General features: G+C 57.4%; 1 protein-coding gene across 1 annotated transcript; it reads left to right on the top strand.

The window, feature by feature from the left end:
- Positions 1-1,112: 1,112 nt before the first annotated feature.
- TGM2 (transglutaminase 2) lies at positions 1,113-13,846 on the top strand. The gene is given in 14 exon segments (XM_079321328.1): positions 1,113-1,232; positions 3,512-3,691; positions 5,771-5,985; positions 5,988-6,015; positions 7,127-7,245; positions 7,989-8,117; positions 8,555-8,735; positions 9,660-9,795; positions 9,911-10,014; positions 10,136-10,375; positions 10,503-10,775; positions 12,348-12,508; positions 12,718-12,854; positions 13,141-13,846. Coding segments are annotated over 14 exon segments (2,070 nt in total). The 5' UTR covers positions 1,113-1,222; the 3' UTR covers positions 13,298-13,846.
- The last annotated feature ends 623 nt before the right edge of the window (positions 13,847-14,469 follow it).

Here is a 14,469-nt window from a genome sequence, read left to right as displayed (position 1 = left end):
TGCATTAATCCAAGGGCCAGATGAGGGGGTCAGTTTAGGGCTCTACCAGGAACACCACCCATCCTGGGTCCTGGTCCTGGGCAGTTTAACTCACATGAAGGAAACTAGCAACTGGACAAAGTTATTCCAGAAACTTCTCAAGACTTTGTTCACAACAAGCAATGCTGCTGCTAAATGCACTCCCAAACACCAAGAGCCCATGGAGGAGCGGGGTCTCAGCCTTCTGTCCCTGACTGGTGGTCTCTAGTGTGTTGGGTGACCCTTTGGACACACAGGGAGGGCTGGGACAGGCCAGGAAGCCCCAGGTGGTATCATTGGCAAGACCCTGAGGCAGGGAACCCCAGGAAGGAGAGGGGTGGCCAGTGCGTGGGGCAGGGATTTCCAGGGAATGTGGTGGTCACTGTTGTGTGCACATTTCCATGTCCCAGAGCAACCAGCGCTGATTCCAACACATCTGCTGTCCAGCAGCAGTTTTCACCACACTTTCCCTCCACAATCCATCTCTCAGGGATGCAGCTACGGGAAGGGGATGCAATTCCCGACAGGCACATCACACCAGGACTGGCCAGGATGGGGACGCAGCCAGAGGAGGAAGAGAACTTTATAAGGAGAAAACAGTCTCGAGTGCTGGCACTTCGCTGGAAGCCGCGCAGCCCCTCTCCGCCCCCTTGTTCTCCCCTCCTTTCCTTCGGCAGCGGGGCCATCTCCTACTGGGGGCCGTGGGATCCCGGGGGACTCCGGTGGAGCCAGCCCGGGGCGCTCCGGGACCTGCTGCTTATCCTTTTTTTTTTTTTTCTCTCTTATTTTTTTTTTCTTTTTTGGTGTATGTTTTCAATAGGTGGGACCTAAACCCGCCCGTTTCCTGGAAACCTTGTTTTCCCTTTCTTCCCTCCGCCGGCCGGCGCGGGGGGGTGGGGGGTGCGCGGGGGGCGGGCGGGATAAATGGGACGGGCGGTGGGGCCGGACAGCGGGAGGTGAGGGGCAGCTCCACCGGCATCCGGACCGCCACAGGAACCGGGACAGGCACCGACAGCGCTGCCAGGGACCGGGACAGAGACCGGGACCGGCACCGACAGCGCTGCCAGGGACCGGGACCGGCACCGACAGCGCCGCCAGGGACCGGGACACGGACCGGGACAGAGACCGGCACCGACAGCGCTGCTAGGGACCGGGACAGGGACCGGGACGTGCACCGGCAGCACCGCACCGCCCAGCCGGCACCATGGCCGAAGGTAGGACCGCGAACCCCTCAGGTGCCGGGCTCGGTCCCGAGCAGCCGCACCCCTGCTCCCCTCCCTGCTCGCTTGGGACTAGAGCCGGTCCCTGACCCTCAGCCCAAGTGAAGGGCGACGGGGAACGGGAAGCAGGACGGCGGTAACAAGACTAGCACGGTCCGTGCGGGTCCTCTCCTCCGGCCCGGGTGTCGCCAGTGCCCGTAGGAAGAAGTTTGGTGCTATTTAAAGCTTTCCCGGTAGAGCAGAGTAGACAGCTGGGCCGAGAGCGTGTGCCCACGTCCTGACAGGGTGAGGGGATTTCAGGAGGCTCAAGCACAGAAAGAGCTTCTGGGTTCCGGGAATCCTGCACGCTTGGCTCTTCTCCCCCCACCTCCCTCACAAGCTGCCCCCAAAGTCCAGGAAATGGGTCAGTGTGATTCCCACGGGCACTCAGCCCTCTGGGTGAGACGGCACCACTCTGCTGTGCCACAGTGCCCCAGGCTGTCCTGGCTCCCAGAGCTGCTGTAGCAATACCAACTCAGGTCCTTTGGGTCAGACACACAGACACATAGCTGAGCCACTACAGAATCACAGAATTAACTAGGTTGGAAAAGACCTTTGAGAGCATCAAGTGATGCTATGACCTAACACCACCTTATCAATTAGACTCTGACACTAAGTGCCACAACAAGTCTTTTTTTAAATACCTCCAGGGACAGTGGCTCCACCATCTCTCTGGGCAGCACATTCTAAAGCCCAATCACTCCTTCTGTGAATAATTTTTTCCTAATGTCCAGCCAAAATTTCCCCTGGCATAGCTTAGCACTGTGTCCTCTTGCCCTGAACACACTGGGCAGCTCCTGCTCCTGAGTGCCCAGGATGCTGTTTCCACTTGCAGCACTGCAGCCCCCTTCCCACCCATCTCTTGGCACACCTCGGTTTGGATAGAGGCACCTGTGCTTGGAGAAATATACTTTTTACAAAACTGTTGAGGATGAAAACATTAGAGTGACTGGGACAAGGAGGATCCCTGATCCTGTTCTCTGATCCTGTTCTTATTGTCAGCAAGTTTGGCTCCATGTCAACTATGAGATTCCACTTGTACAGTCCGTGTTCCGTAGCACAGGGCTGTGCCGCTCACAGAGGGGGAGGCGGGGGGGAAAGGGCTTGTCTGTGCTCTGTCCCCACTTCACAGTTCCCATGGACTGGCTGTGGGGACCTTGTCCTTTGTTACGGACTGTTCAAGCAACTCTCACATTGTGGTGGGGACAGTGACAAGCCCACTGGGCCCATACTGCAATCACCTTGCCCAGAGAGCCAGGAGCAGTGTTTTCATTCTGCTCTGGGAACTGTGAGCCCATGGGCTGCTGTTTCCATTTGTCACTGGTCCAAGGAGGGCTCAGTGACTAGCAGAGCTGGTACTAGGAAGGGCATGGCCGAGGAGAGCCATGGGATGGGGCAGCAAGCTGAGTATTGCCCATTGATTGCCCCAGTCCCTCACTGGCGCTGAGCTTGCCTTGTGCTCTGCTGCACAGAGTGCTTTTGGTTATTCTGGCGATTAAAACATCACTGCAGAGCAGTCAGGGTCCATGGCCTCAAGTGATGATGAATGATGTCTCATCACTCCAGCACAGTGCCCAGGGTGGTGGGGATGTGGCTGCTGGTGCTTCAGCACACAGCCCTGTCTGGGCTGCCAGCAGAGCAGAACCTGCATATGTCTGGGGCATCAGACACCCTCCATCACTGAATTTACACTTGCTCTCACCAATTTGTCAGCAGCAGTAAAGATGCTGGAGGCCTGTCTGAGGCACAGGAACATCCTGGACATTCCTGGACTCTCTCACAGCACGTGCTTGGGGTGAGGGCACACAGACAGCAGCCCCAGTTTGCAGAGCTGAGTGCTGGGCTTTGCCCCGGTGCTGGGTGCTGTGAGACACATGGCACAGCTCTGGCAGCACTTGTGATACCACGGAGGCAGCTGCACAGCACAACACAGCATAGGGCTGGATCAGGAGGGCAAAAAGTCGCTGTGAGCTTGGCTGCCAAAGCTGTGCCCCTCTGACAACACACAGCAGGATCCCAGCCCTCAGAGCACTCCTGGAAGGATGCTCAGAGTCTGGCACGGTCACTGTGCCCTCCCGGAGAGATGCTCAGCCCGGCACATATGGGAGCACAGGCAGTCTGGGTGGGGGAGGCTCAGGCCCCTCACCAAGGTCCCACCCCAGGGCCATTCCCGAGCATCGGGGCTGCGTGGGCTGGTGCCAGGGTCAGAGCTGTACCTGCCACTGCCTTCGCAGAGCTGGTGCTGGAGACGTGGGACCTGCACTGCGACCGCAACGGGCGGGAGCACCGGACGGCGGACATGGGCTGCAAGCAGCTGGTGGTGCGGCGGGGACAGCCCTTCACTGTCACCCTGCGCTTCTCGGGCCGCGGCTACCAGGAGGGCGTGGACAAACTCGCCTTCAACGTCGAGACGGGTGAGTGCCGCCACATTCGTGTCTCGAGGGAGGGATGTGGAGGTGTCACCACCCTCTGCTCCTGCTCCAGGGCTCACCCACAGGTGTGTTCCTCACCTGGCAGAGGCTGGTGCTGTGCACAGGTTTTATGTCTCAAGAAAAAAAAGAAAAAAAAAAAAAAAAAAAAAAAAAGTAGAAACTAATCTCCTTAATGAGAGTGGTAAAAGAATAAAACAAAAAGCCACCAGCATCATCTCCACCACCTCCTCCTCCTCATCGTCCCAGGGCCAAGCCATGGCATGTCAGAGCTGCCAGCTCACCAGCCAGTACCTTGGCTGTGGCCGGGATCCCTCCTGCCCCTCCAATAAACATCAGCACAGTGTATCTTTTCAGCTGGAGATATCACAGCACTGCTGCTGATGGGCTTTACACCCAACCCTGCTGCCTCTCACACATCCCGGGAACGGGGTTTGCTCGGGAAACACAAACACTGGAGGAAGGAAATGTTCCCACGGAGCCCCCCCCAGCGCAGCCCCCCAGGGCTGGGCTGCTGCTCTCACAGCCAGGGCTGGGTGCAGCCGTCAGGCACCGGCTCGGCTCCACCAGCTCAGAGCAAAGGCAGAGGAAACTATTTCTCAGGCAGGAGTTATTTTGGGACTGAAGCACCATGCTGAGTCAACCGGACCAGAATTATAAGTCAAACTGCACCCAAGTTTCCTCGCAGACTAAAATTCTCCTTTTTCCATCCCAAAAGCTCTGGTGACAAAACAAAACCCAGCACCTCCCAGCTTGACCCTAAACCAGCAGCTCTCTCAGTGCCCAGGCACTCCCACCCTGGGTTTCTCCAGCCAGGCAGTCCCAGGCTGGTTTTGCAGGGGAAGCAGCCACAGGCACAGCCTCCCACGCCAAGGCACAGGCTGGCAGAGGCTCCTCTGGGCTGGAGCCCAGCCCCAGCATTGCAGAAAGAGGGCAAAGGTGCTCGGAGAGGCACGTGGCAGTGGCACCCCACCGACAGCAGCCCCAGCACATTCCTCACCAGGGCCAGGCCTGTCCAGGCAAGGACTGCCAGACCTGTCCCTCCATCCTGGGACAGCAAAGCCACCGAGGGCATGTGCTGCCTCCCACAAGGAAGAGGGAAGGAAGAATAGAGTGAAAATAGAGCTGCATTTTTGCAGTAGCAGTGTTGGCAGAGCCCCATTCTAGTGCTGGAGTCCAGGGGGATGTTGTGGGCTGTGGAGGCAGGAGGAGGAGGAGGAGGAGGAGGAAGGCTCCAGTGTCTGCCCAGCCTACGGCAGCGCTGGGCTGGCTCTTGCCCAAAGGACACGGTGAACTCAGCCCAGCCTCCGCGAGAGGAGAAACTGTGTCACTTCCATGAGTTCACCAGTATTTTTGGTGACTGGCCTGTGGGCGAGGGCTGGCTGGGGAGCAGCCGGGGCTGTGCTCTGGCGGGGAGAGGGGACAGCAGTGGCACCACTGCCTCGGCTGCTGGCCAGGCACTGCATGACCAGGGAGCTGCAGGGCCAGGCTGGGCGTCACCGCTCCGGGAGCAGCTCTGGAGCTGGCTCAGTGCAGGTGGCTTGGCCGTGGCTGCAGCTTAGAGGGGCCAGAGAGGATCACACTGTCCCAGGCTTGGAGCTTTGGCCACTGAGGTCATCCCTAATGCTGGGATGTGTGCAGCAATGCCTGAGGCTGTACAGACGTGCTGAGGCACCCAGTGATGGGGTCTGGGGTTCATGGCTAAGCTCTGCCAGACCCCTTACTGTGGGTGAAGGGACTCCACAGCACTGCTCGGAGGAGAGGCAGAAGAGGAGAATCTGAGAACACAGACCTGGCCCTGGAGTGAGCACCAGGGCAAGCACCCCTGTGCTCTACTGGCCCCCACAGGGCGAGTCTGTCCCATCCCAAATAGTGAGAGACATCAGCCCTCAGCTGAGCTACCCTGTGCCCTCAGTACCTGACAGACAACATGGTGAATGTTCCCAGACAGTGACAGGCAGATCCAGGCAGCTGCTGCAGGGCAGGGGGGCTTGGAGCAGGTCCCCTTGGTGCAGCCTCCATGGCACAGGGCTCCGGGAGAACTGACCTCCTCCTTCTTAACAGGGCCTTGCCCCAGCGAGACATCAGGAACCTGCTTCCACTTTGCCATGTCTGACTGCCCAGAGGAATCGTGCTGGAGCGCTGTGAGCCAGCAGCAGGACGGGGAGTCCCTTTCTGTCTCGCTCTGCTCCCCGCCCGACGCTCGCATCGGCCGCTACCGCATGACCCTGGAGGCCTCCACTGACTACCAGGGCTCCAGCTACCAAATCGGGGACTTTCGTGGCTGCTCTTCAACCCCTGGCACCCAGGTGAGGCTTTCACCTCTCCAGGTTCAGGATGCCAAGGCTCAGGCAAACACCAGATGCTCCCCAACACATTTCCCACAGGTTCTCATCCCAGTGCAGATCCCAGGTGTCCCAAGCCCCTCTCTGAACACAGGTTTAAGCAGAAATCCTTACTTTGTTTCCATCTCCACACAATCCTCACAGTAGGTCAGGGCCAAGAGCACCATGCTCACCCTACAACACACACAGCCCCTTTGCCACCAGCCCAAATACCCAATGGCCTGCCCAGGCTGTCCCCCCACACAGTGCCCATGAGAGCTCACCACTGTGCTGCTGGTGTGAACCTCAGGGCAGCCCCTGGCAGCAGCTCCTAGCCAGGCAGGGGACAGGAGAAAAGCCTCTAAATGTCCCTAATTGCCCCCAGCTGTCCCCACTTGACCCCAGCTGTCCCTAATTGCCCCCACCAGGTCCATTCTCACCCATCCTCACCAAGGCACCCAGCTGTGGACTCAGTGACATGGATATCACTGTTCTGGTGAAATTTGGGCAGTCAAACCTAGGGGGAGGTTTGATTCAGTGCTGTCAGGTTTAACAGCACTGGTATTTTCCTTTCTACGTGTCCTTCCCCTGCTTCTGGACCAGCTGGTTTCCTGGATATCACAGGATCCCACGCTGGATCTGCAGAGATAAGGGGCCATAAGGAAGCTTTACTCAGCCAGGGCTGTGTGAAGCACTGGGGGTGGACGTGTGGGGTTTCCTTCTGCAAACATTTCTAGTAAATGTTGATTTCCACGGCAGTAGCTGCTGTGAGTGAAATGGCTTCAGCTGTGCTGAGCCAGCACACCCACTCCCACTGCTCTCTGCACCCCCAGGGAGATCTCCCCTCCTCCCTGATCCATCTCCATTAAATAAAAGGGAGGAAAGACAGAGACATAAGAAAGAATGAAAAGCAAACCACAAACCTGCTGAAGTTTTCCATTGGTTTAAATCAACCTGGGCTGAAATTCCCCAGCAGCTGTTTAAGACATGAGCAGTTGCAGCCTCTGGTGCCTCATTTCCTGCTGGATCCATCCACAAGGAGGGGGTCAGGCTGTGCAGGGCAGAGACCTGTCCTCATCACTTGCTGTTCCCACAGAGGACACAGTTTTCCTGCGTGATGAGAATGAGCGACGTGAGTACGTCCTGTCCCAGCACGGGCTTATCTACCAGGGCACCTGTGATTACATCTTCTCCATCCCCTGGAACTTTGGCCAGGTGAGTGGGCAAGGCCCCCTGGGACCCCTGGCTGACCCAGGCCATGCTGCAGGACACAGGGACTGTTGCCATGTGTGTGCTCCTCACAAACATGCACCCCAAATGCTGTCAGGACCTTGGAGTCAGCCATGGGTCAGAGAAACCAGAATCTCATTTCCAGGAGGGAATGCGCTGACTTCAAGGCATGGCAAGGCAAGGGGAGCGTTTCCCCAGGGCTCCTGGGGCCCTGTGTCCCTAATCTGGCGGCCCTGCTGTGCCAGGAGCTGGTGCCTGATAAGGCACTCTGGGCACTGTGCCAGCGGTGCTGATAAGGCAGTGCTCACACCCTGGCTGCACCCCGGGCACAGGGGCTGCTCAGCCACCCTCCCGAGCAAAGGGCTGGGGGCCCACAGCACTGGGGGTGCCCATGGCCTCCACAGGATCCACACCTCAATTCAAGGAAGGGCTGTGACTCAGCCCTTCCTGACAAATAGATTTTCCTGGAGTTCAGGTTCGTGCCCTGACCCCTGTGCGGTTGCAGGAAATCAGAGCCAGCCGCAGTACGTAGGCAGGAGCTCACCCACAGGCTTCACAGGCTGAGTGGGGACAGTGGGGACGTCACTGAGCGGGTGCTGGCAGGGGAGGGGACCCCGAGGAGGTGTGACCCCCTGTACCCAGCAGTTCTGCTGGCAGAGCCATCGCAGCGAGCCAGAGAGGGACAACAGAGGGGGCTTACACCACCTTTTCTCCCTGCTCTGCACCAGTTCGAGGATGACATCTTGGCCATCTGCCTCAACATGTTGGACATAAACCCCAAACACCTGAGGGATCAGAACCGGGACTGCTCCCGCCGCAACGACCCCGTGTACATCGGCAGGGTGGTGAGCGCCATGGTGAGTCCTGCAGCCAGCAGGGCAGCACAGCACCCCACACTCCCTGGGGTGCAAACACCCCCAGCCACAGCACACAGCACTCCCACTCCTCCCAGTTACACCATTTTCCTTCTCTGGGGGGTTTCCTCTCTCTTTTACATCCTTTCCCTGTTACTGCTCCTATATGTTTAAGAGCTTTTTTAGAAGAAACAAATAGCATGAGCACAGACCGTTCCAGGAGCAGCTTTGGGATAATTATTCCCAAATTCTCAGGCAGAAGGATGTGTTTCTAAAATTCATCCCTAATTAGCACCATGTCCACCCGCATCCCAGTGAGCTCTTGTGTGGATACAGAATATTAATGCAGGTGATAGTGCATGTGAATGGGGAAAAGGCTCTTTTCCTCCTTTCCCAGCCTGTTGCTGCTCCTCCATCCTTCCCCTTTTCTCCTGCCACAGGTGAACTGTAATGATGAGGACCGAGGGGTGCTGTTCGGGCGGTGGGACAACCGCTACGACGATGGGATGAGCCCCATGGCCTGGATTGGGAGTGTGGATATTCTCAGGAGGTGGAACAAGTTGGGGTGCCAGCCAGTCAAGTATGGCCAGTGCTGGGTCTTTGCTGCTGTGGCGTGCACAGGTGAGAGCAGATGCCTCTGGTCTCCCCTTCTCCACAGGATAGGGTCACCCCTCTCCCCTCATCTCCCACCCCAGCCCCTGCCCTCCACCCACTCCTGGTGCTGCATCCAGAGGGAGGAGCTGCAATCAGCCTGCAATGATTCCTTTGCAATTAGCCCTTTATTACTCTAGTTTGTCTGGAAATAGAGGGAAAAAAATGATAGAAAAGGGCTCTGTTTTTTCAATAAGTGCTGCCTCCCCAGCCAGGCAGCAAGGGAAGGACTGAGGCAGACCAGGGTGAGGGAAGTGGCTTTAAGGCCAAGTTTGCAATAAAGTCACGAATCCACTAAGATCAAAATAATGTCATGACCACCAGGGCAATCAGTCTGGAGAAAAAAAAGAGAACAATTCCAGACTTGCTGCTGCTGGGAAACACTCACATATGCTTGTGCAGCTTTGCCCCAAGAAAAACACTGCCTGTGAGAGCATTGATGTGTCACAGGCAGACAAGACCCTTTTTAGAGGAGAGAAATAGCAGAAAACTAAAGTGAATTTTCAGCGACTCACAGAGTTTATAGCCTTCCTTTGAAGCACTGTAACTGCCTTCCTTCTCCCTGGGGAGCTCTCTGTGCAGTGAAAGACAGCTGGGAGATGAAATCTGGGGTTCAGCACGGCTGCCCACACTCTACCTCCAAAGCTCTCACAGATGCTTTTTGTGCCTTTTTTTTGCTGCAATATCAAACCTGTCAGGCTGTCAGAGCCAGGTGCCACCCAGCCAGCTTTCCTGTGTGCTGTGGATACGGGAACTGGCTTCTCCTGGGGATCAGTCCCCAGGCACCCCTTCCGCAGGCGAAGGGAAGGGCTGGGGTTGTTCAAACCTGGGGCTCTGTGGGAAGGGAGTGGTGCAAACCTGAGCCCCTGTCTCACCCTGCCCTGCTCCCTGCAGTCATGAGGTGCCTGGGAATCCCCAGCCGGGTGGTGACCAACTACAACTCAGCCCACGACACGAACGCCAACCTGACCATTGACCGCTACATCAACGAGAAGGGGGAGCAGGAGAGGCAGTCCTGGGACAAGATCTGGTGAGCAGCAAGCAGGACCTCAGCCTGCCCAGCCCTGAGCTACTTCTGCCCCTTCCCCAGAGCCTGGCAGGTGCTGGAGGAGGCTGAGACTTCTACATGCTGGTTTCTCTTGCAGGAACTTCCACTGCTGGGTGGAGTCGTGGATGGCCCGTCCAGACCTGGCAGCTCGCTATGATGGGTGGCAGGTGCTGGACCCGACCCCTCAGGAGAAGAGTGAAGGTACAACGTGCTCCACATGGAAGCTCCATCACCTCCCACCCCGGCACGGCTGGGTCACCCCACCACAGCCACCCCTCGTGGCTGAACCCCAGAGTGGTGACAGTGGCTCTGCTCTGTGCAGGAGTTTACTGCTGCGGGCCAGCCCCTGTCAAAGCCATCAAAGAGGGTGACATGCTGCTCAAGTACGACATCCCCTTCATCTTCGCCGAGGTGAACGCCGACGTGGTGTACTGGGTGGTGCAGGGCGACGGGATGCACAAACAGAGCATCCGATCCTCAGACGTGGGGAAGTACATCAGCACCAAGAGCGTAGGCAGGGACAGCCGGGAGGACATCACCCACAACTACAAATACCCCGAGGGTATGGGGGATTTCGGGGACAGAGATGTCCAGGGAGGGATGTTGCTGCTGGGAAACAACTGGGCAGAACAGCCCAGAGCAGCCCCTCCCCATACTCCAGGGAATCACAGGAGCTTTGTGCACTGCAGGGTCTGAGGAGGAGCGGGTGGTGTTTGAGAAGGCAGAGCATCAGAAGAAATCCATCGGGGAGGAGGACGAGGGGCTGCACCTCAGGATCAAGGTGTCAGAAGGTGCAAACAAAGGCAGCGACTTCGATGTCTTTGCTGTTGTCAACAACAACACGGACGAGGAGCGTGTCTGCAGGGTGACACTGTGTGCCCGTGCCGCCAGCCACAACGGCACCCTGGGGCCCCAGTGCGGCCTCACCGACCCCATCGACATCGACATCGAGCCCAGGGCAGGTAAGAGACCTGCTGGTGGTGAAGGAGATGCTTCACCAGGGCTGGGGTCAGGTCAGCCTGTGTTCAGCTGCTCAGTGGTAATGCTACTTTGGGGCATTCTCCTTAGTTAATTACCACTGTGGATTTCTAATCTTGGTGAGAGGATGAGGAAATTGCTCAGGAATTGCTGGAAATGCATTTGGAGCTGCACAAGCCACTGTTGCTGTAGCTGTTATGCCAAGGGAGTGAGCTGGGCACACCCAGGCACATTTCAAGGTGCCCCAGGCACTCTGGGCACTTGTCTGCATCCTTCCTGCTTTCCCTCAGCCTTTGGGCTAGGCTGGGCTCTCTGGTGGGATCTTCCCACCCCAGAGAGAGCAGAACTGGCCCAGCTCAGCCCTGGGGCTGGAGGAAGTGAGAAGCACTGGGTTTCCTGGCCAGCAGCACTGGAGCTCTCGGTGTCTCCTTGGGTGGGCGTTCGGCTGCAGAGCTCTCCTGGCACGGCCCCCAAACCTCCCCTGTCACACGTGAACATCACCATCTGGTCATTAAGCACGAGTTTGGGTTTATGAGAGTTTGCAGAGACCCTTCAGGGCTTGGAAAGGCCACACATCTGCTGTCCTGGAACAGCCAAATGTTTACCCTACACCGAGCCCTGCTCCTCAGCAGCTCCTCTTGCAAACGCAGCACTCGGCGCTCTTCCAGGTGTTGAGCTGCTTTACAGGAATGAGGAATGTGCTGGCTCTTGCCACCATGGAGGAGAGAGGGATGTGCCTCTGCTCATGCTGGCAGAAGTGCCAGCTGGTGCTTGGAGCCTTTTGCAGGGCTGGATGGGGGAGTGGGACACGTGCTCACCCTGCTATAGGAGCCCTGTGGCCTTTGGGGTACTTAACATTCCCGTGCAAAAGTTAATCTAACACCATTTTTTCTGAAACATAATTATTAGTTCCTGAAACTTCTACCCTCAGCTCCTGCCTCAGAATACAGACCCCAGGACTTCCCAGACTGCATTCTTTAGGGCACCCCAGCACTTTGTGTCAGTGTTGGAAGCCAGGCTTGTTTCTCTCCCCACAGTCTCAGCTGATGCTACAGCACTTCAAATCTTGCCTCATGAAGGTCAGGCTCCATTTCTCATGGTCACAGCCACTCTGGGCTCCTTGTTCCAGGCAGTTCTGCAGCTGGCTGCTTTCAGCCTCTTTCCCTGTCCTTTGCACTGGACAGCCCCATCCCTGAAGGACTTTCAGATTAACAATGCTGAGGGCTGAGTGAGGGCAGCTGCAGGGACCTGGCTGCCTCCCAGTGTCCACACTGGCTGCCAAGCACTGGCCTCTGGACCCCTGGTGCAGGCATGACCCTGGAGTCCTGCCCTAGGACATGGTTCCTTCCAATCCCCACACCCTGAACATCCTTTCTGGCACTCAGTATTGGAACCCCAGCCCTGCAGGAACCCCAGTTCCCCAGTCCTTGCAAGGCAGCTGGAGAAGCTCCTGGGGAGCCCAAACCATGCCAGCAGCAGCTGGGTGTCAGCACAGGACTGTGGGCTCTGGGCTGGAGATGCCATGGGTGCTGACCCCTCTCTGCTTCCCCTTCCAGAGAAGAGGGTGCCCATGCGCATCCTGTATGAAGAGTACAGGGACAAACTGACCCAGGACAACCTCATCAAGGTGGTGGCTCTCCTGAAGGATCACCAGACTGGCGACGTCATCGTATCTGTCAGGGACATTTATGTTGAGAATCCACCAATCAAGATCAGGGTAAGGGTTCAGTGTCCCATCCCAGGCAGGTTTGAGGGGAATGAGTTGCTGTGATCATCTGGGGCTTGGGCAGCAGGTCCTGCTTCACTGAGCAGGGCTGCATCCCCTGGGACCTGCATTCCTAAGGTCCTGCCTCAGCCCCAGGACAGGGGCAGCACCATGGTCCCCAGGATCAGTGGTGCTTGGGGTCCGACCTCTCCTACTTGCAGATTTTAGGAGAGCCAATGCAGAATCGGAAGCTGGTGGCAGAGATCAGCCTGGTGAACCCCCTGGCAGTGCCCCTGAACGGCTGCGTGTTCGTGGTGGAGGGCACCGGCCTCACCGAGGGGCAGCTGGTCAAGGAGCTGTAAGAGCTTTTCCCCCTTCACCTGGCTGGGATGGTGGGAGTGGTGTGGGGGTGGATTTGTGTCTGGAGCCCCCAGGGAGGGCAATCACAAGGCACAGCAGGAGCCAGGTCCCTGTGGACTCAGAGTATCCCTGCACTACACCTTGTTGGGGAAGGGGCTCACCCACCCTTACACAGGTCTTTGCTTGCCAAAGTCCCAGCACTGTCCTGCAGCACTATGGGCCCTGGGAGGGTGACAAGGGGCTCTGAGGGTGACAGGCCATGCTGACTCCCTGTCCTCCCACAGTGAGGAGCCAGTGGAGCCACAGGCAGAGGCCAAATTCCGGATGGATCTGATGCCGCGGCTGTCGGGGCTGCAGAAGCTGATGGTGGACTTTGAGAGTGACCAGCTGACAGGGGTCAAGGGCTACCGCAACGTCATCATCGCCCCCCAGCCCGTGTGAGCAGCCCCCAGCAGCAGAAGCTCTGCCTCGCTGGCCCCCGCCCGCTTTAGCCCAGGATGGTGCCAGCAGGTGACTGCCCAGCCTGACCCCGGCAAAGGCAGCAATGCCACCCTCCTCCCAGGAGCACACACAGGGTGAAGGGGCTGGTGAGGTCTGGGGGCTGCTGTGGGATGGAAACATCCCTGTCCTGCCTGCCCCCCACTAAAGGGCACACTGGGACCCCTGTGCCAGCCCCGTCCTCTGTGTAGCCCCCAGAGCCCATTTCCATAGAGGCAGCAGCAGAATGACTCCTCCAGCCCCTGCTGTCACCATCCTCTGACTGCAGCTCCCTAGAGAGAGATTTTATACTGTGAGCACAAAGCTATCTATGCATCATATACTTATAAAAGAAATTATAAATACATACTGCAAATGACCTGCTTGGGTTCAGCCAGGCACTCGATAACCATCCTGGCACTGCAGACACTGCAAGGAGGGATGGGACATTACCTTGATAATATGAGGCAACTATGCAAACACTGAATAAAAATTATATTTTTCACTTTAAAAGCAAGACCTGGCTCTTCTTGCCCTTCCTCTCTCCACAGCAGAGCCCATCATCTCCCTGCCCCACATCCATGTGGGTAGGGGTGAGTTCTCCCTGCTCAGCATTCGGGGGGGGTCATTGCCATGGCTGGCACTGCAGCCACACTGACCTTATATTGGCCATCCCCTCTGCCCCAAATCAGCCTGGTCTGGTGTTCTCAGGGTGCTCTACACTCAGCCCCCAAGACACCTTCCCTATCAAGAATGGTTCCATACTGTGCTCAGAGAACTGGAGAGAGAACTCTACACGTAATCAAGCCCACAGGTCTTGCACACCCAGGCTCTGGGCAGGGCTGCCCACCCAGGTGAAGGGCAACTGGATCCTGCACAGGAATGCAGGAGGACAGTGGGGATTTGTCTCACACCTGGAGCCAGGGTCAAGGCTCCACTGAAGATAAACACTTTGTGTGCCAGAATGACCCTCCCACACGCTCCCCAAAATCAGGATGGAAGCCTCTGCTCCTATAAACAAACACCAAAAAGACCATGAGAGCTGGTGGTGTCTGAGGGTCCCACAGTCAGCACAGCCCCAGGGGGACAGTCTGTGGGACAGGAGGCTCTCTCTCACACTGGCTGGTCCCAGTCAC

The sequence above is a fragment of the Erithacus rubecula genome, assembly GCF_903797595.1.
Source record: "Erithacus rubecula genome assembly, chromosome: 18".
Taxonomy (NCBI): Eukaryota; Metazoa; Chordata; class Aves; order Passeriformes; family Muscicapidae; genus Erithacus; species Erithacus rubecula.
Note: the sequence above shows the minus strand (reverse complement) of the source record. Positions and strands in the feature narration are given on the sequence as shown.